The 21,602-nt window shown below is 40.5% G+C and overlaps 2 protein-coding genes and 1 long non-coding RNA gene across 4 annotated transcripts in view; 2 read left to right on the top strand and 1 right to left on the bottom strand.

Moving 5' to 3' along the window:
- Positions 1 to 23: 23 nt before the first annotated feature.
- Positions 24 to 10,533, top strand: LOC129708006 (integumentary mucin B.1-like). The gene is made up of 6 exons (XM_055653562.1): positions 24 to 148; positions 2,028 to 2,059; positions 5,159 to 5,269; positions 7,065 to 7,116; positions 8,293 to 8,398; positions 9,607 to 10,533. The coding sequence occupies exons 1-6, from the start codon at positions 40 to 42 to the stop codon at positions 9,767 to 9,769; spliced, it is 573 nt and encodes a 190-aa protein (XP_055509537.1). The 5' UTR covers positions 24 to 39; the 3' UTR covers positions 9,770 to 10,533.
- LOC129708021 (uncharacterized) lies at positions 8,017 to 19,360 on the bottom strand. The gene is made up of 3 exons (XR_008725276.1): positions 19,101 to 19,360; positions 14,667 to 14,912; positions 8,017 to 8,815 (listed from the first exon to the last, which is right to left on the bottom strand). It is a non-coding gene; the product is annotated as an uncharacterized LOC129708021 (long non-coding RNA).
- Position 19,361: 1 nt separating this feature from the next.
- Positions 19,362 to 21,602, top strand: part of LOC129707999 (ATP-binding cassette sub-family D member 2-like) — a 72,592-nt gene continuing 70,351 nt past the window's right edge. For both annotated transcript variants that reach the window (XR_008725262.1, XM_055653551.1), the window contains exon 1: positions 19,362 to 20,352. Coding sequence is in view for 1 of the 2 variants with exons in the window: in XM_055653551.1 (XP_055509526.1) it covers positions 19,447 to 20,352 (906 nt within the window). In the remaining variant the exon portion in view is untranslated. The remainder of the gene's footprint in view (positions 20,353 to 21,602) is intronic.

Raw genomic sequence — 21,602 nt, 5'->3', positions numbered from 1 at the left:
ATTTAGTAAATAATTTCAAATAATTATCTTTGTTGCAGTATGATGATGATAATTGGAGAACATTTTGATGTGCCTGCTGAAGGTTGCTTTTGTCCGGATGGAATGATGCTATCTGAAGATAAGACCCAATGTGTTCCTTCATGCACAAGTAAGTTCTGTTTCCAAGTAAACATACAAATATTTATAAATCACAATTAAAGTACAGTAAAACATTGTTTAGCACTACCCCCATCACTATAAGCACTTTTCGATTTTGTAGCCTTTTTTTCCCCCAAAAAATAATAAAATCCATAAAGTGCCTGTCCCACTGTACGAGGTAATTCAAGAGCTGTCCCGTGTTTTTAAAAAATCAAACTCGTGGTAAGTACGTAGAATGTACATAGCGGATACGTCGGAGCTCGTGGATGTCTCATAGCAGCTCTTAATGCTAGCGGCAGGTACTCGGGAAACGCGATAACTCGTGAAGTTTTTTCAGCACTGTGAAAAATGTCCACGAGAGCCCTGAGTACCTACGAACGGCTATTACCGTAATTCTCCGAGTTCAAATCAGGGGAAACTCGGGAGAACTCTTGAATTACCTCATACAGTGGGACAGGCCCTTAACAGTGGTCAAAATTTGCAAGTTCGAACAGCCTGCCAAGAGTGTCTATTTTTCTTTACATTCATGTTACCAATCACAACACACCATACGTGCATTCACATCCGGACGGCACCTACCTCCTAGTCCTAAGTCAGGTCACGCTCTGACGCAATTACATTGTGCACACATTCTGGCTGTCTTGTTATAATTCGTTATATTATCTACACAATTTTTACTTATCATGACTGGAAAACGGCCTGCAACTTCAAGTGCTGAAGTGCATCTGTTGCTGCGGAAAAGGCAATGTTGAGGCAATTGGAAGCTGGTGCGCATTAGATGAAAATGGGTAAATCTATTAACTCGGCTCCATCAATGATTCAAACCATTATAAAAAAAGTAGAGAAGATAAAAGCTTGTGCCATGTCAACCTCAAAGAAGGTGACTTTTTCAAGGAGCAATTTTTTGGAGAAAATGGGAGATACGTTTGCATTTGCAATCACAATGCAACATGCCATTAAGCCAATTTATCATCATGGAAAAAGTGATAGCCCCAAACCATTCACTGTTAGCAGGGATTGGTTTGAAAAGTTCAAACAATGCTACCAAACCTGCACAGAATCTGTATCTCAGGTGAAGTTGCCAGTGCAGTCGTGCAGTCAGCCAAACAATTTCCCCAGAATCTCATAGCAACTACCCTCCCCAGCTTGTCTTCAATGTTGATGAAATGGGCTTTTCTGAAAAAGAATGCCATCCAGCACTTATATTTTCTGAAAATAAACTTTCTTGTGGGTTCAAGGCTGGAAAAGGCAGTTTAAAACTCTCACTCGGCAGTAACACTTCAGGAGACTTCAACCTGAAGCCGCTGATTCGTTTATCACTCAGAAATACCATGAATAATGTGGAGATTATCAAAGATGTTTCTGCCTGTGATTTGGAAATCAAACAAGGCGGCCTGAGTGACAATATATACCGTCACACTTGTGTGGTTTATGTCAGTATTTTGCAAAGTAATGTGAAGAGAGTAACCTTGAACCTAAAGCATTGTTGGTGATCGATAATGGCCCAGGCCACTTAGAGAATTTTGAGTCTTCAGACCTGCATTCTTGTAGAGAAAGTTTATTTTCCATTGCACACAACTTCCTGACTCCTAGTAAAGATACATTTCTATATTGTTTTTCTTTATTCTTTACTATTATTCTTTGTTATTATCCATACTCTTTATCTACAGTATAATATACAGTACTGTGTATGTCTGAGATTAAAAATAACTTACAAGGATCGCATCCTCATTTATGGTATAATTACCCCATTTTGAGCGCAGTTTTATTTAACATTCCATTTTCTTGGAATGTATCTAGAACGCAATTTGAGGTATTACTGTGGTAAAAATTAACTGCTTGTGAATTTAATTCAGAATTAATTATGCATTGCTGCATTTTTTCTACAGGATGTAAAGACAATTCAGAAAATTTAAGACATGTGAGTACTAGAACATTTTTCAACGCTTCATTGGAATCTCTATTTCTATGCAAATTTGTTTCTTGTAATTAGAATTTCCCATGAACATTAAGACAGAACTTCCCAAGTTGGAGAGGCATCCTATTTTATAGTTACAGTGTATTAATATAATTCTATTTCGAGCATTTATTGAATTCTGATTAATTCTGTTTCGGGCATTTGTTGGTCTAGGCGATATAATTAAATCCTGGACAATGAAACTGTAAAGTTTTACTCCTGCCATTGCTAATCAAATTTTATTTTCCTTACATACTCTCAAAGATTTTTACATTAATTTTACTGTCACTTTCCTATTAATACACATTAGTTTGTGATTCCCCAACCCTGAGAAAAAGACTCTGAATTCACCCTATCTACTCCACTCATGGTTTTATACACGACTATAAGACCACCCCTCAGCCAACTACATTCCAAGGAATTAAGCCCGAGCTTGCCCAAACTCTCCCTATAGCTGGGTAATCAAGTCCTGGTGACATCTTCATAAATCATGTCCACACTCTTCAGCATAATGGCATCTTTACTATAGCGGGGTGAACAAAACTAAACACAATACTCTAAGTGTGGCCTCACCAACGACTTGCTTAACAGCTTATTTACTCAATTCCCTGAGTGATAAAGGACAGTTTGTCAAAAGCATTCTTAACCTATCCACCTGCAATGCTACTTTAAGGGAAATATGAATACTGGAGTATCTCACTGCTCTATCGTTCACTGTGAAGACTCTGCCCAGGTTTGACTTCCCAAAGTGCAACAGCTAACACTTACATGAATTGCACTTCATTCACCATTTCATGGCCCAGCTGATCAAAACCCCACTATGATATTTGATAACCATCTTCACAGTCTACAATACTGCCTATTTTGGTGTAATTTACAAACTTACCATCATGCCATATATATTGATCCAAATTGTTGACATAGATGACAAATTGCAGGGGTCCAGCACCGATCCCTGACGCACACCACAAGGCCTTTAGTGTAAAATACAACCTTCCTCCCCGATCCTCAGCTTACTACCATGAAGCCAGTTCTATATCCAGCTAGCAAATTCCCTCTGAATCCCATGCGATCTAGCCATCCAGAGCAGCTACCATGTGGAACCTTATAAAAGACCTGGCTGAAGTGTATATAGACAATGTAAACACCCCTTGTCCTTCTCAACCTCCTCGGTTGCTTAGTCAAAAAAACTCAATAACATTCTTGAGATATGATTTCACATAAACAAAAACCATGCATACTATCCGTAATCAATCCCTGTTCTTCCAAAAGCATGCCATTCTTGTATATTATCTTTCAGAATCCTCTCTGGTTACTTTTTACACTGGATTTAACATACTAGTCTATGCTTCATAGGTTTTTCATTGCATCCCATCTTAAATAGAAGCACTACATTAGCCACCTTCCAGTCTTCCGACACATCATCTGTGTCTTATGGTAATTCATATGTCTCACCTAGGTCTCCTGCAATTTTTTTTCTAGCTTCCCATAGTGTTCTTGGATATATTTGAACAGGTTCTGGAGATTTATCTACCTTAATATGTCATAGGACTTCCAGTATTTCCGTGGCTGTAACATGGAATGTCCTCAACAAATCTCCATTAACTTTCCCAAGTTCCTTAATCCTCTTGTCTTTCTCCATGGTAAAAACTGAGGAGAAACATTAATTGAGAGCCTAAATCATCTCCTGTAGTTCTGCACATAACTGACTGCTTGGGTTTCTGAGAGACCCTCTTCTGTTTCTATTTACCTTTTTCCCCTTAAAATATACTTAAAAATCTCATTGACTTCTCCTAAATCTAATCTGACATAGCTATCTCATGCCTCCTTTTTGCCTTTCTGATTTCCTTCTTATGTTCCTCAATCTCCTATACTTCTTCAGGGATTGAGTTGAACCCCGCGCCCACTACCTGACCCATGCCTCGCCTCCTTTTTCCTGTTGAGAGCTTCAATTTATCTTGTCATCCAGGTTTCCTTACTCATACCTGTCTTCCTCTTTACTCTCATGGGAAAATCTTTACTTTGAATTCTCACTCTCATTCTTTTAAAAGTATCTACTTTTCTGAACATCCCTTTGCCTGCAAAAAAGCCTACTCCAATCAATTTTTGCAAGCTCCTGTTTAATAACATTAAAGTTGGCCTTGCCCCAATGTAGAACTTAATACCTCATTTGACCAAAAGATGAGCCCTATTCTTATCCATAATTATTTAAAAACTGGTACACCTGTGGTTGCTGGTCAAAAAAGGCCCGGCTACTTCAGTGTCAATGTACCAATTGCTTTTGACATTGTGTAATCCTGTTTGAAAGGTGCAATAAAGATCATGGTTAGATTCCTGATTAAGCCTATAATAGTTCAAGAAATGAAAACATAAATCAATCAGAATTTGTATTACCAATATTATTCAGCAAATTTATTTTGTGAGTCCACATACTGGTAATAAATACATGGCAAACAGGTGCTGACTACAATAATGTTCAGTGCATGAATTCCCTGGGACGTCTTGTGCTGGATCTCCAACTAGTATGAAAGTAGTGAGTTTGATCTTTTGGTCAAATGAGGTATTCATTATGGATGAAAACCAATATAAACCGTAGCGGCTGGATATCTGAAATAAAACAAGAAATGCTGGAAACACTTAGCGGGTGAAAATGAAAAAAAGTTAACACTTCAGGTTGATAATCATATGTCAGAACTGTGCGTCCTTCTAATACAGCTTGATCTGATTACATTAGGCATTTCCCTCCAATGGATAGTTTCAAGAGAGAAAAAACAATTCAGATTATATTTTTGTTTTGTCAATGCACTGAAGCAGTAAAGCATGCCATTATTTCTGACGCTGAGTTACTCCAGTACCTTGTGTCTGAAGCATGATTCTTCTTTTCCCAACCAAATACCAATTGTAATGATCCAATGCTGCTTCATCTGATGTTAGCTATCTCAAAATTGATCCTTCTGGATTACACGATTCAACTACTTAAGCAACTGGATCATCATGAGAGGAAATTCTAACACTAATGGATTTTATAAATTTTTGGTGAATATTTATATATTTTTCTTACAGGAAGGTGAACGCTGGTCCCATCCCAATAATACGTGTATTCACTTCAGCTGTACACAAGGTGTGGTAGTACAGAACAAAATAACATGTTCATCTCACCCAAGCTGTGATGAGGTTTGTAAAATACATTATTTGATTTGTACTAAATTCCTCATGTTCATAACACTGGTGTGTTTAAATTGTTTTTTAAAAACGGAAGATATCTTAACAAAATCAAATATTGCTTGAAACACTCAGCAAGTCAGGCAGCATCTGTGGAAAGGGAAATAGAAGTAACATTTCAGTTCAAAGACTCTTTGTCAGACAAAGGATTCTGACAAAGTCTTCAATCTGAAAGGTTAACTATTGGTCTCTCCATTGATGCTGCCTGACCTGCTGAGTGTTTCCACAGCTTTGTTTTTGTCATTGATGTATTTATCAGTTTTGTTATAATTCTTGTTTGTGCAAAGAATTGACCAATGGATGGTAAACCTAAAAGTACAGCAAAATGAGATACAAATTTAAATTAATGGGAAAGATTCTACATCAATAGAAACTTAAAAATAAAATCTCTTAACATTGTGAGTATTTTGTGGCTCAGAAGATTAACAGAGCATCCTTTCAAGATACAGCTATTGCAGAAGGCATTATTCTACCAGTTCATCTGAGTAACCAAGATTTTAATTTAGCTCCGATAACTGAAATGAAGGGTGGCTTTTGTTTGTTACAAAGCTTATTCGATTAATAAAAAGCAGAGGCTAATCTCATTAGTTTTTCGTATGTTGGGAACAAATTACAAATTGACACTAAAGCAGCAGTCATGTCAGTGATGTCAGGATAAGAAACTCCAAACTACAATGATTTAGTTTTGATTAAATTGAAAGGTACAGCATAGAAACCTGTTCGTTGGCCCACCATCAATCACTTCTTAACACGAGTTCAATATTTTCCCACTTTTACATCCGTTCCGTACAAACTAAGAACAATTTACGGACGCCAATTAACCTACAAATCCGCACATGCTTGGGATGTGGCAGGTAACCAGAGCATACAGAGGAAACCCACACGGTCACAGGGAGAATGTGTAAACTCCACACAGACAGCACCCGAGATCAGGATCGAACCTAGGTCTCTGGCGCTGTGAGGAAGTAACTGCAAGCTGCGTCAGTGTGCCACCCAATGGAGTCTATTGTATGGTTCAAAAACAGTTCATTGGAACAAAATAAGGAGAACAATTATCTATGTTAGGTATGCTATGTTTGATTCACCAGTGCATCCTACTAGTCTAATTCATTCTGACTGATAAAGAGCTTCCTCTCCCTCCCGACTAAAACAGTTCATGGAAATTGATATCAAATCAATCTGGAAATATGGATGACAATGCAAGGCTTACCACAATAAACATTGTTATAGATTTACTATAAACAGCAGATAAATACACCACGGCATACCATTGCATTTATTTGCAGATTAGGTCAAAATATCCATGAGAAACAACAGAGTATATAAAAATGACTGAAATAAAAATGACAGAAATGAAATTCCAAAATGTAATCATAATTTCACCAAAATTGTCATGGTGTGCAGAATTCAAAACCCAATTGAAAGAAACACAGATCTAAGTAATTTGAAATGCACAAACATTTAAAAATGTAAATAAACTAAAACTGTGTAAGTAGTTGTAATTGCAATCACCTACATCCTCAAATCCTTGCTGTAGATAACTGGAGCAATTATTTATATAATATCCTTACAAAATAATCATGTTTCAAAAAGATATAATAAATCACATTTTATTCTGACAATTTAATTATAATTTAATTTTCACCAATTTATACATTTGTATTTGCAGTGCAATTTGCATAACACATAACAATTTAAATTTAAATAATATGTGTACAACAGTGATTAATATTTTCTATTAATTTAGGCTTCCAGAATATGGGATGAAAATCACTGCTGCTATGATTGTCCACAGCCAAGTAAGTAGTTTTAGTCAAAGTAATGTATTCTGTAATATATATTCTTCTGTGTGGTATGTATAGAAACTATAAATTATACACATGATGTTATTTAAAGATGAGAACATTTGAAACAAAAACGTACCATTTCCATTACATGATAGTGACTACATTGCTAAAGTACTTAGGTCACCCTTACAGTGCTTGTGCTGTGTATCGAGGCATTCTATTATATCTCTCTATTTGAATGGCTATTGAAGCAAATCATATTTCTGGCAGTTTTTCACATAATTTTCAAATTGTGAGTTCAGTTTAGGCCTTCATGGCTGAAACAAAATCAGTTAATGAAGCTTTAGTCGAAGTGGCTGTACTCCAAAAGCTTTGAGATAGATGTTACTGAATGCAGCTGATTGCTCAGAGCCACCTTTGGTTCTCGCTATTCACACTCAATTTCATTGCATCAGAGAGCTAATCTTGCTGGCCAGCCACATGTTGGAGTTAACGGCCAATAGGATTCAGCAGCCCTGTCTGTGGAACACCACTGACAGGCTCTCGCAACAAAATAGCTAGGGTGGAACTTTGACTTTGTCAAAGTCAGTAATTGATTTGAATCGTTTTTGTCCCTCTCTGTCATTCAAAGATGCAGTTACTAACAGAGTGCTATTTAATCAGTTCTGAAAATCCAGCCTTTCATATGAAATATTATATTTCATAATATACTGTTAGCTTTAGTTTTAGTGATACAATGTGGAAACGGGCCCTTTGGCCCACCGAGTTTGCAGCGACCAACGATCACCTGTACACGGGGGACAATTTACAGAAGCCAATTAACCTACAAACCTACACGTCTTTGGAATGTAGGAGGAAACCGGAACACCCGGAGAAAACCCACGCTGTCACGGGGAGAATGTACAAACTCCGTACAAACAGCATCCATAGTCAGGATTGAACCTGGGTCTTTGGCGCTGTAAGGCCGCAGCTCTACCACTGTGCCACCTGCTAATGTCATATTAATTATTTGAATGAGGAAATTAATTGTAATATATCTCAAGGTTGCAAACTACACAGAGCCAGGTGGAAGGTGCACCTTAATTGGTTAAATTTAAATTTCAAGACATATTTATATTTATAATGGATTTATAATAATTTTAAATACTGATTGATTCCTACCAATTTACATGTTTTATTTTCCCACAGTGCAACGATGCAAAGTTCAACCCGTGCTGACGGAATTAACCAAGGGTAGTTGTTCAGCATTCGTTGAAGTTAATTCATGTGAAGGATTTTGCAAGTCATCTTCCATGTAAGTGAAGTGATTTATTATATTTATAGTGTTTAAAATCAAATTATAAATCAACCCAAATTAAAAAATAATTTCTGGCAGATCAGAAAGTCAACCATTTCAGTTTGTACACTATTAAGAGATGAAAGCACGTTTAGATTTTTTTAAATGGGGAAGGAAAAACAAAGAAACAGAGTGGAATGATTACTGGCTGATAGAACATTTATCTTCTTCTTCTCGCGTCCTCACACAAGATTAGAAATTGTTCAGCCAGAGTGCAATGGTGTCTGTCTTGCGCTTCTTGTGCTTCTTGTGCGTGGTGGTGGAAAGATTAGTGGAAACAGGGCCGTGACTTGACCACTCTTTCTTTGACCTCATAGAACATATATGACTTAAAGTGTTGGCAAGAGAGGCTAATCATCCAGCAAAAATACAATGCTGTGGAAATAAAAGAATATATTAACTTCTACAGATTTAAGCAGTTTGAGCTTCTAACTCATTTTGTTGTGCATGATCAGTATTTTATATTACATGGCATTGACTGGTTAGCACATGGAATACAAAGAGTTGGAATAATTAGGTATTTTTCATGCTGTAAAGATAAAGCATATGGAGATCCCCAAAGGCATGGAAGAGTCCCCAAGTCAAATGCCACCAATCCATGTTCTCCGGAGATGCTGCCTGATCTGCTGAGTTAGTCTAGCACTTTGTGATTTTTTTTGGAGTTCCTCAAAGATCTATTCTTGGCTCCCAGTCATTTGCTCCCAATATGAATGATCTGGAGGGGAGGCCAGAGTATAATTTTTACCTCTAACAATAAAATAGGTTTGAGGGCATGTTACAATAAGAATATTTGAATATTGCAACAGGATATAGATGGGTTAAGTGAGTGGGTAAAAACTTGCCAAATGGAGCTTAATGTGGCAAAGAGGTCATGCACTTTGGTTAAAGGAATCAGACAAGATCATTGGCAGTATTTGAAGAGTGGGTTTATAATTGTTTTTGAAAGATGAAGAATTTAGTGCTCTGGAGAACTGACATGGGAATTGAGATCAACTATGATCATATTGAATGTCAGGTCAGGCTTGAAGTACAGATGGTTGATTCCTCCGATTTTCTTGTGTTGTGTGTGTTATGAGTTTGTTCTTATATCTGTGATGTGTGCAACCATGATGCCAATTTGATTACGACTAGTTTAAGCCTGCTGCTGTGATCCGGCTATTTTTCAGATTTGATTCCAAAGTAAACCGCATGGTGAAGAACTGCGACTGCTGTCAGGAAAAGGAAATAGAAGAAAAGGAAGCAAAACTGAATTGCAAGAATGGAAGGACTAAAAAGTACAAGTACAAATCTGCAAAGACATGCATGTGCAAACTTTGTGAAGACAAATAAGACCTTTGCATTATCTGGTCAATTTAACAGAATTTTTGAATGTAATTAAAATTTTAAAGGAAATTATAAAAATCAATGTTTCGTTTGCAAATGTTACATGGTAAAATTAGGAAAATGTTGAGTATCTATCTCAAGTTATGAAATTTGGAATGTGGATTCAAGATCATACCATGAACTATGTTGGAACTTTTGATCTGTTAGTTAATAAGTTAAAATCAATAAAGCATTTTCAAATATGAATCAGCTTTATAGCAAAATGCTATGTGTTTCATTTTAAATTTGAATACATAACAATCACAATCAATCACAATCATAATAATACTTTATTAGCCAAGTATGTTTTGCAACATATGTGGAATTACAATTGACTACTTTTACAGTTTAATTCCTCTGCCTTATGTTCCCAAGATCAGTGCCAGTTTTCCTGCTTAATGCAACTTTTGGGTGGACCAACCCATCGGGTATATGACATTATTGATTCTGTTGTCATATATTGGGCATCAATGTCCATTTATATCATACAGAAACTGAAAGGAATTAGTTTTCCTTATTGGGATTCCTCTGAGCATTGCCATGGATACAATAAATGTACAGATGTTTTAGCCCTAATTAAAAGTCCACTACTAGCAACTTGAACGGCCAATTACCATTCCCTTTTGTAGAAAACTGCAGATGCTGGTTTACAATAAACATTTTTTTCCCCCCAATTCCTTTTTGCCTGTTCTATGGTTTCCTTGGCTGACATTGAATCATTTCTCAACTTTGATCTCAGGTTAATGTACTCCGAACAACTGAACATCGACAAAACAACTTTATACTTGGCTGCTCCACTGGACATAGCTGCTTTGTCTTTAATATTCTACTCTTATATGCACTTAACATTTTGAAGCAACTTTCCTTGTTCCTACCATTGTTGCTGTTACCTGTTGAGATTTTGTCCTAACTGAGAGGCCTGCTGGAATATCCCGACCAGAGACACACTGCATGGCTCAGATACATTTCTCCATCACTTCTATATTTCAGAATGACCTTTAATGTCATCATTATTGTGCATCCAATATACCTAATGCCCTACGTATCCAAAATATTCAAAGGTACTACAAACCCACTGACTCCCATGGCTATCTGGACTACACTTCTTCCCACCCTGCTTCCTGTAAGGACTCTATCCCCTACTCCCAATTTCTCTGTCCATTCCACATCAGCATCTAGGAGGAGGTTTTCCAAACCAGGGCATTAGAGATGTCCTCATTCTTTAGGGAACTGGGGTTTCCCTCTTCGACTATAGATGAGGCTCTCACCAGGGTCTCCACTATATCCCGTAGCTCCGCTCTCACTCTCCATCCCCCCATACGTAACAAGGACAGAGTCCCCCTTGTCCTAACCTTCCACCTACCAGCCATCATACACCATATAATCCTCTGCCATTTTCGCCACCTCCAATGGGATTCCACCACTGGCCACATCTTCCTATCTCCTCCCCTTCGGCTTTCCGCAGAGACCGCTCGTTCCGTAACTCCCTGGTCAATTAATCCCTTCCCACCCAAACCACCCCCTCCCCTGGTACTTCAGATTCAGATTCAAATTTTATTGTCATTGTGCAGTGTACAAGTGCAGAGACAATAACATGCAGTTAGCATCTCACCCAGAAGTACGAACACAGAATAATGGAACAGTAAAATATATATATGTACATACAGTAGCAGTAGTGCAAATTGTGGGGGCAGAGATCAGTCACTGGGGGAAGGAATGTCCAGGAGGTGGGGGGTGGGGGGAGACTGGCAATCACAACGGTGCCGAGTTAAGTAGGGTAACAGCTGCAGGGAAGAAGCTGTTCCTGAACTTGCTGGTCCGGCAACGGAGAGATCTGTAGCGCCTCCCACATGGGAGGAGGGTAAACAGTCTGTGGTTGGGGTGAGAGCAGTCCTTGACGAGGAACCGGTGATGCGTTGGGCAGATTTCACCGCCCTCTGCAGTGCTTTCCGGTCGGAGACCGAGCAGTTGCCATACCATACTGTGATACAGTTGATAAGGATGCTCTCGATGGTGCAGCGGTAGAAGTTCACCAGAATCTGAGGAGACAGATGGACCTTCTTTAGTCTCCTCAGGAAGAAGAGACGCTGGCGAGTCCTCTTGATCAGTGTTGAGGTATTGTGGATCCAAGAGAGGTCATCGGAGATGTTGACCCCCAGGAACCTGAAGCAGGAAACACGTTCCACCTCCGTCGCGTTAATATTGATTGGGGTATGTGTGCCGCCCCTAGACCTTCTTTAGTCCACAATGAGCTCCTTGGTCTTCTTGGTGTTACGGGCCAGGTTATTGTCAGCACACCATGCTGCTAGGAGCTGGAACTCCTCCCTATAGGCTGACTCATCGTTGTCGCTGATGAGGCCAATCACCGTTGTATCATCTGCATACTTGATGATGGTGTTAGTACCATATACTGTGCAGTCATAGGTGAAGAGGGAGTAGAGGAGAGGGCTCAGCACACAGCCCTGTGGAACGCCGGTGTTCAGATGTGAGGGTTGAAGAGGTGTGGTTGTCTGACCTAACAGACTGGGGTCTGTTGGTGAGAATGTCCAGTATCCAGTTGCAGAGGGAGGGGTCGATGCCCAGGTCGATGAGTTTGGTGATCAGTTTGGAGGGGATAATGGTGTTAAATTCTGAGCTAAAGTCGATGAATAGCATTCTCACGCAGGTGTCTCTTGTTGTCGAGGTGGGAGAGGGCGGAGTGAAGTGCCGTGGAGATGGCATCCTCCGTACTCCTGTTCTTGCGGTAGGCGAACTGATAGGGGACCAGTGTGGGAGGTAGGCAGCCTTTGAGGTGTGCCAGGACCAGCCTCTCAAGCACTCAGTGATGATTGGAGTAAGTGCAACTGGGCAGAAGTCGTTGAGGCTCACCGCAGTGGAGTGTTTTGGCACTGGCACGATGGAGGTGGTTTTAAGGCACGTGGGCCAGCTGCTTGGGCAAGTGACAGGTTGGAGATGTCAGTCCAGACGTCTGTCAGCTGCGCAGCATAGGCCCTGAGGACGCGCCCGGGGATGCCATCAGGGCCAGCAGCCTTTTGTGCATTAATCCTGCTCAGTGCCGCATACACGTCGATGAGGGTGAGTGTGAGGGGCTGGTGATCAGCAGTGGACACAGCCTTGATGGCCATCTTTTGATTTTCCCTGTGAAAGTGGCCATAAAAGAGGTTAAGCTCATGAAGGAAGGAGGCGTCACTGGATGTGGGGGTGGTGTTGGTGGGTTTATAGTCCGTGATGGCTTGGATGCCTTGCCACATGCGTCGGGGGTCGGAGTTGTTCCAGAAGTGCTCCTCGACCCTTAGCTTGTAGCTGTGCATGGCGTTCTTGATGGCCCTCTTCAGGGTAGCTCTGGATGAACTGTAGGCTCGAGCATCGCCTGACCTGAAAGCGGTGTCACATGCCTTCAGCAGTAGCCTGACCTCTCCGTTCATCCATGGCTTCTGATTCGTTTGCCCTTGCAACCGCAGGAAATGCTACACTTGTCACTTTAACTCCCCCCTCGACTCCATCCAAGGACCCAAACCGTCTTTGCAGGTGAGGCAGACGTTCAGCTGCACCTCCTCCAACCTCATCTATTGCATCTGCTGTTCCAGGTGTCACTTGCTCTACATCGGTGAGACCAAGCGCAGGCTTGGCGATCGCTTCGCCCAACGTCTCCGCTCAGTTCGCATTCAATTAAAAAAAATCAAAATAGGCTTTATTCTGGTAATAATTCAGGTCATACAATACATGAATCATGCAAAAAATGAATCTGACATTTTCGGAGGCTATACAAAACATTCTATACTGTTTACATACATTGCTCAAATTTCACAAATTTATCCCCCACCCTTGCCACTTATGTGACCCACTGGCGTGGAATCAACCAATCTGATCTCCCGGTGGCTCAGCACTTCAACTCCCCCTCCTATTCCGAGTCCGACCTTTCAGTCCTAGGCCACTTACATGGCCAGAGTGAGTCCCATCGCAAATTGAAGGAGCAGCACCTCATATTTTGCTTGGGTAGTTTACACCCCAGCGGTATGAACATTGACCTCCAATTTCAGGTAGTCCTTGCTTTCTCCCTCCTTCCCCTTCCCTTCTCAGCTCTCCCACAGCCCAGGCACATGCCATAAGTAATTACTCAGGGTAGGTAGTCAGTCGGCTTTGAAAAAAATCTTAAACCGCGCATGCGCAGATTGTTCTCCTTTGAGTAAGCTGTAGGTAACTTTTATAAAGTCTTCAAATGCCATATCTCATAATAAAGTATCGTATTTCCCGGCAATGAAGACGCATCCTCATTTTGATTTGTTAAATTTTGAAAGAAGGCTGGCGGGACGTAGAATTTCTCACCGTCAAAATAAAAATAAAAAAAATAAAGAAAGTAACAATTTAATTTGCCCAAGGCATCCAAATCTCCTTCATTCTGAATTAGTGAACGGGTGGGGGGTGGGAAAAACGGGAGCACACCGGGTCAAGTTGAATCAGTTGTGATCTTATTACTGCCAAAGGCACTGCCAGAGGTGAGCGGGCCGGCAGAAGGCGCTGAGATGGTGGGCGGTTTCTACTGTCCGCTCGCAGCCAACTGAGCTACTTCCCTCCCTGGCCACAATGTGAAAGGAACTCTCCTCCCCCCCCCTCGCCCAGCAGCTCTGTCCTTTTACAGCCGCTTCCCATTAGCTGCCAGTAATGAGTGATAGACTTGGCTATCCCTCAGTACAGCAACATCGTACTATAGGTTAGCCAAGTCTATCTTTCTTGGCTAACAACCTAACCTTCAGCCTCCAAGACGCAGGTAAATTTTTGTGCCTTATTTTTGGGTAAAAAATAGAATCTTGCTTGCTGGGAAATATGGTATTTTAAAACATATAGTTCAAATACATTTACTTACCACATTATTTGTACACAAACTCCATTCTTCTCTCTTTGTTTCTTACGATACACTTAAGATAATGACAATCCATGTTTGGAAAACCCGCCAAGAATGCACAATGTTAAAAGCCACAGGCTCCCGCAGTTGGAGCTCTGAGGTTGATCCCTGACAGGGTTCGCCAGCTCCACGATGTTAAGTCCCGCAGGCTCCCGCAGTTGGAGATCCCAAAGTCGGTCTCCAGCAGAGGCCTCCAGCTCCTCGAGGCTGCAGTGCGGATGGAGATATGATACAGAAATAAATTGCATCTCCGTTGAGGTAAGATATTAAAAAAAGTTTCCCCCCAACCACCACCACATAAGACAAGCTAAAGAACACTAAAACATACATTTAACACATACTAAAAAAATAACAAAGAAGAAACGAGACAGACTGTTGGCTACGCAGCCTGCGGGCTATAACATTGTCATATAATATTGGCATACAAAGTCTGAATTTTTGTGATCTAGGCATGCATGAACTAATCTGAAAAAGCTGAACATGTTGAAGATTCCCAGTACGTCAGACAGATTCTATGGAGAGTGAAACTGAGTTAATAATGTTTTGTTTTATTTTGAACCGAGTATCTGTAATGTATGTCTTTTTGGCTGATTTGAATGGATGATTGATGTTTGATGTCTGTTTCCCCATCAATGCCTGGAGTGCCACCTTGAGTCCTCGTTATTTGCTCTCTTCTATCGCAACAAAAGAACATTCACTAATCTGATTAACCGTGATGGGACATGGTCCTCTGCCGCTGCAGTATATTTAGGAATGATAACTGTGGGATATGCGTGGTATTGTATAAAGATATAGATATGTAGTGGAGATCAATACGGATGCCATATAAGATATGGGAGAAAAAGGATGAGTGGCATGCAAAGTAAACGTGTGCAAAGAGTTATATAATGGATAGATTGGATTAGGTAGTAAGGGACAGGGATACATACAGTTATGTAAAATGAATGGAAAACTGAGATTGTTCTTCAAACAAATTACATTTAATGTAGAAATTAAAATTGTTTTGACAGCATGAACAAGGAATTATTTTTTATTGGCAGAACGGACAAAGATTTAAACTGAATGTTTTCCCAGTTAATATTTGGATAATATATTAGTATTTTCTGGTGATTGTTTTGCCCTTTGCATGATCTCAAAACAATGATAATCTCAGTTATTAGTATACTGGAACAATGAGCCTGGGTAGAGGAGAAATCAATTTTGGAACTGAGGGTTTCTTCGTCTACCTCCTTTTCAGACCCTCACTACTCAATAGACAATAGGTGTCGGAGTAGGCCATTTGGCCCTTCGAGCCAGCACTGCCATTCACTGTGATCATGGCTGATCATCCCCAATCAGTACCAATCCCCAAACAAGTTAGACACATAAAGCTGAAGTAACTCAGCAGGTCAGACAGCATCTCTGGATAGAAGGAATGGGTGATGTTTCTGGTCGAGACCCTTCTTCAGACTACTCACTACTTGTGTGTTTATTTTTATCATGTGTCTTCTGATACATATGCTCCCTTCCAGTGTTCAATTCTAGTCTCAGTAAAGGGCGTGACGCACAGAGCAGCTGCAGATACTAGAGCATTTGGTTCAGAGCGCTCAGTCACCCTCCACAAATATTTACAGCGCAAAAATTGACCAATTCGGCGGTTTTTAACAGGTAAGACAGTACACATTTCGTGAGTTACTAGTGTATGCGGGATGCTGCCATGTCCTCCAGAAGCATGCAGCTGCTCCGTGCGTCACGCCCTTTGACCCGTGACCTTATGTGCAACCCCCCCAATAGGAAGGATGTCAACGCACTATAAAACAAAGATCTCTATAGGATCTTTGCTATAAGATGCCCAGAAGAGATTTATGATAATTAGTTTCTGGGATAAGGAATCCTTCTTCACCCACGCTGCATTGAAACTCCTTGATAGACACAAAATGCCAGAGTAACTGAGCGGGAAAGGCAGCATCTCTGTAGAGAAGGAATGGGTGACGTTTTGGATCTGAAGAAGAGTCTCGACCCGAAACGTCACCCATGTCTATCTTGGATGTCAAGCAGCATCTGCACCAAAGATAGCTCCTCTATAATCTTTCTTCTTCTTCTTCTATATAGTGTTTTTTGGCGGTTGGCAAACAACTTTTTTGGTGCATTACCACCACCAACTGGCATGGAGTGTGGATCAAACAACACCATTACATATACTAATATCCTATATCCTTCCGAACAAATGTGTTACCCTAAGAAAAAGCAACAGGATTTGATAGCACTTATTTGAACTCCCTTGCAAAATATCTACCAAATCAAATTATACTCCTTCTTTTCTGAACTGCTCACTCATCCGTTCTCTCTCCTCCTCATACCTCTCACAATGTACAATGACATGCTCTATCGTTTCCTCTTGCCCACAGTATTCACATCTGCCTGTATTATGCTTGCCCATTACAAAAAGTGTACTGTTCAGACCAGTGTGTCCAAATCTAATTCTTGAAATCACTGTCTCCTCTTCTCTGTTCTTTCCTGCACATCTCATCTCTCCCACTTTCCTCTGGACTCTGTAGAACCACCGTCCTTTCCGTTCTTCCTCCCATTGCTTTTGCCATCTTTCCTTCAGTCTTTGCTTAATAATGTCTTTGATTTCAGTTTTACCTATGTTAATACTTAAATCAATCTTACTTCTTTTTGTTACCTCTTTTGCTACCTTATCTGCAATTTTGTTTCCTCTAAAGCCAATGTGTGCTGGTACCCATAAAACTATGACTGTAAGCCCCATCATTTGAATTCTGAATAGTGTTTGTTGTATTTCTATCAAAATGTCTGGTCTACTGTCTGAATGGCTGTGCTGTAAACTCTTTATTGCTAAACTTGAATCTGAACAAATAACTGTCCTTAAAGGCCTAGTATCCTCGACCCACTGTACTGCTAACAATATTGCAATCATTTCACCTGTGTATACTGAGACCTCATTATTGATCCTTTTCCCTACTTTGATGTGAAATTCTGGTACAATAAATGCTGCTCCTACTTTATCTACTGAATCTTTTGATGCATCTGTATAAATTTGGACAAAACTGTACTATCTGTCAATGTATTCCTGTATGATGACTGAATTATACATATGCTGTTTATCCTTGTTTTTCTGATCTAATATTGTAAAGTCTACTGTTGCATCTGGAAGTATCCAAGGTGGAATTGAAGGTAATGGAACCGTTGGAACCACATTTAATTGTGCTATGTTGATTTGTATTGCTCTCTGGGTCACTGTCCATCCAAAACTTTTTGTTTCTCTTCTCTCCTTTTCCCAGCATGGTTTGACAGTAACTTGTGCTGGGTGTTCTTGACTGTGGCCCTGTAGGTTAATCCAGTAATTCAATGAAAGCTGTATCCTTCTCATCTCTAGAGGCATCTCCCCCATTTCAACCTGTAATGCTGCTGTTGGAGTTGTTTTAATTGCACCTATACATATTCTCAATGCCCGATATTGAATGTTGTCTATTTTCTTAAGAGAAGTACTTGATGCGGACCCATATACCACACAACCATAATCTAACAAAGATCTAATTAACCCAGTGTATATAGCCTTCAAAGCTGTTCTATCTGCCCCCCAATCACATCCAACTAAACATCTCATTACATTAAGTATCTTCTTACATTTGTCCACTACTTTCTGAATATGAACCATCCATGTAATCCTCTCATCAAACCATAAACCTAAAAAAATATAGTATTTTACTCTCTCCAATTCCTGGTTATATCATTTTAGTTTTACCTCACTATCAATTTTCTTCCTAGTAAAAAACATTATCTTTAATAATAATAATAATAATAATAATAATTGTATTTATAGAGCACTTTAAAAACAAACATAGCTGCAACAAAGTGCTGTACATCACTAATCATTGACAAAAAAGTTAATACACACCAAAAATAACAATCAAAAGAAATAGTAGGAAAAGACAAGTTACATAAAGAAACATCAAAAACACCAAAAACAGAAGCAAAGCCGCAGGCATGGTCAAAAGCCATGGAGTACAAATGTGTTTTAACACTGGATTTGAAGATGGACACTGAGGGGGCCTGTCTGATGTGCAACGGCAGGGTGTTCCAGAGTGTCGGAGCAGCAACAGAGAAGGCTCTATCCCCTCTGAGCCTCCGACCAGACCTCGGTACCTCCAGGAGCAGCTGACCAGCTGACCTGAGGGACTGGGCAGGAGCGTATGGGTGGATCAGCTCAGAGAGGTAAGGCGGGGCGAGCCCATTCAGGGATTTAAAAACAAATAACAGTATCTTAAAATGAACTCGAAAGTGCACCGGGAGCCAGTGTAGGGAGGCCATAATTGGCGATATGTGCTCCCTCTTTCGAGTCTTTGTCTTTTCCACAGAAAATTTGAATCCCCATTTATATGACCACTCTTGTACCTTTATTATAGCCCTCTGTAGTTTCTGCACAATAAACTTCCCATTTCTCCCCCTTTTCCAGATTGCCCCATCCTCTATAATCTTTGATCTGCACTGCCTTCCTATACATTGAAACTTGTTACGTTGAATGACGTAAGGACGCGTGGCGTCACGGCGTATATGAAAGTGCCGGGCCCGAGCGTGTGACGTAGCGGCGCGGTGACGTAACCAAAGATCCTATAACGGGAGACGCAGCGTGGCGCGGACCGGATGGGAGCAGCGCCGGGTGCTCTGCGCCATGACGCCCGCCGCCATGACGCCCGCCGCCTCGTCTTTCCGCCGCACATCGGCCAGCTAAAGGGTGCAAATGTCCCATCTCCTGCAGATTGCTGCCGGCGTGAGATGGACCAAGTCGACGGCTGCCCGCCGAGCGCTCGTCTTGGCCTTGGCCGTCTATGGCGTGAAGAAGTTGTATCCGCTTCTCCAGCATCACTTCCATGGCAAGCCGCGGCCTGGCGCAACTTCACCTCACCACACGCCCAGCCACTGCTTCGCCAATAAATCTCCCGCTATTGACGACGAGTTTTGTCGGCAGCTTCTCGGTCTCGGCAAAATCCTATTCCCCAAACTGCTCACTAAGGAGCTGGGCTTGCTCTGCCTGCATTCGGTGGCTTTGATTTCCAGGACTTTTCTCTCAATTTATGTGGCCGTGTTGGACGGGAAGATCGTGAAGACGATCGTTGAAAAAAAACCCAAAAGCTTCGTGTTAAAACTGGTCAAATGGCTTCTGGTGGCCATCCCTGCCACTTTTGTCAATAGTATGATTCGTTATCTGGAATGTAAGCTGGCTTTGGCATTTCGCACTCGTCTGGTAGATCACGCATACCGCACTTATTTCACCGATCAAACTTACTACAAGGTTAGCAACATGGATGGGAGATTGGAAAATCCAGACCAGTCACTCACAGAAGATATTTTAATGTTTGCACAGTCTATCGCACACTTGTACTCCAACTTGACGAAGCCCATCCTTGACGTGATGCTGACCTCTTACACCTTGATCCAGACTGCATCTTCGCGTGGAGCAAACCCCATGGGACCAACACTTTTAGCAGGCCTCGTTGTCTATGCCACAGCCAGGGTATTAAAAGCATTCTCTCCAAGATTTGGGAAACTAGTGGCCGAAGAAGCCCAAAGGAAAGGATACTTAAGATATATCCATTCACGAATTATAGCCAATGCAGAAGAGATTGCTTTCTACAGGGGACATAGGGTAAGGATTTCTGCAGTAAAACTGGAGCTCATTAAACTGATGGCTCAAAGTTTATCATGACAGTGAGAGATGGTTGCATTAGGCCATTAGTGTATTGTTTTGGACTACACCTGACACTTTATACTTTATCTTATGTTTTTGAATCTATGTAAGATTGGTAGTGAATGGATCACTTTTTTTTTGTCAGGAAAATTGATATATTTCATAAAAAATAGCAAGATGCCTATCTTTGCCTAAATTCTAACATTAACAAAATCGAGCTTTGTATATAGCCTCTGAACCATATAGCACAACACAGGAGCAGGCCCCTTGACCCACAATGACAGTGCCAAACGTGATGCCAAATTAAGCTAATCTCTGCCTGCAAGTGATCCATTTCCTGCATATCCAAAAGCCTCGTGAATGCCACTATTGTGTTGGCCTCCACCACCACCCTGGCTGTGCATTCCAGGTGGGTCCCAGGCAAGAAACTGTCCCTAAAATCCCTAATTTAAAAAAAAATGATTTCTGTGTGTGCGTGTGTGTGTATATAAGGTTGTGAGGCTGTGGAAACAGATTCATATTTCTAAATTTGTTCTTTTAGATTTACAATTGTTTTCATTTGAAATTCTATTATCTTTCTATTCTGATAATGTCACTCATTGCAGAAGAGGAATATTCATTTTTGAAAATTATTATTTTGACATGTTTTTACATCATACAGATTATACCATCAAGGACACATGTTAGAACTTATGATCAGATTGTTGTGGTCAATTTCCATAGCCACATCATGCAAATATGAAATTAGGGCGAAAAACTAGAACAAGCCAATTGGGAGATTGAAAGACTGTTCCAGAAGTCTGGAAGTTGTTGCTATCAGATGAATGAGAGACGGACATCAAGACCTCTGGAGCTATGGTGGAGTTGAGGCCAAGAACTGATTTTCAAATATGATTTTGTGGGAAATATTTCACAGGATAAGGCTTTACATTTTGGATATTTGTAAATGTATGTAACAAAATATCCATTATGTACCTTATCCAAATAATCCATCATAATCCCACACGAGAATTATACTTTGTTAGCATTAGACTGTGTTAGGAAGAGTTTGTTCTTGTCTGCAAATTTTTTGAAACATCAGCAACAATGCTGTACTTCCTATATCATTATTCCTTCTGTAACCACAGAATATAAAAGTAACTGAGTCAGGAACTATTAAAGTGACTATGATTTTGCAGTAAAACCAGATGACCTATCTGTGAAGGCTA

The sequence above is a fragment of the Leucoraja erinacea genome, chromosome 22, assembly GCF_028641065.1.
Source record: "Leucoraja erinacea ecotype New England chromosome 22, Leri_hhj_1, whole genome shotgun sequence".
NCBI classification, from domain to species: Eukaryota; Metazoa; Chordata; class Chondrichthyes; order Rajiformes; family Rajidae; genus Leucoraja; species Leucoraja erinaceus.
The sequence above is the reverse complement of the archived record's forward strand: the minus strand, read 5'-3'. Positions and strand labels throughout refer to the sequence as shown.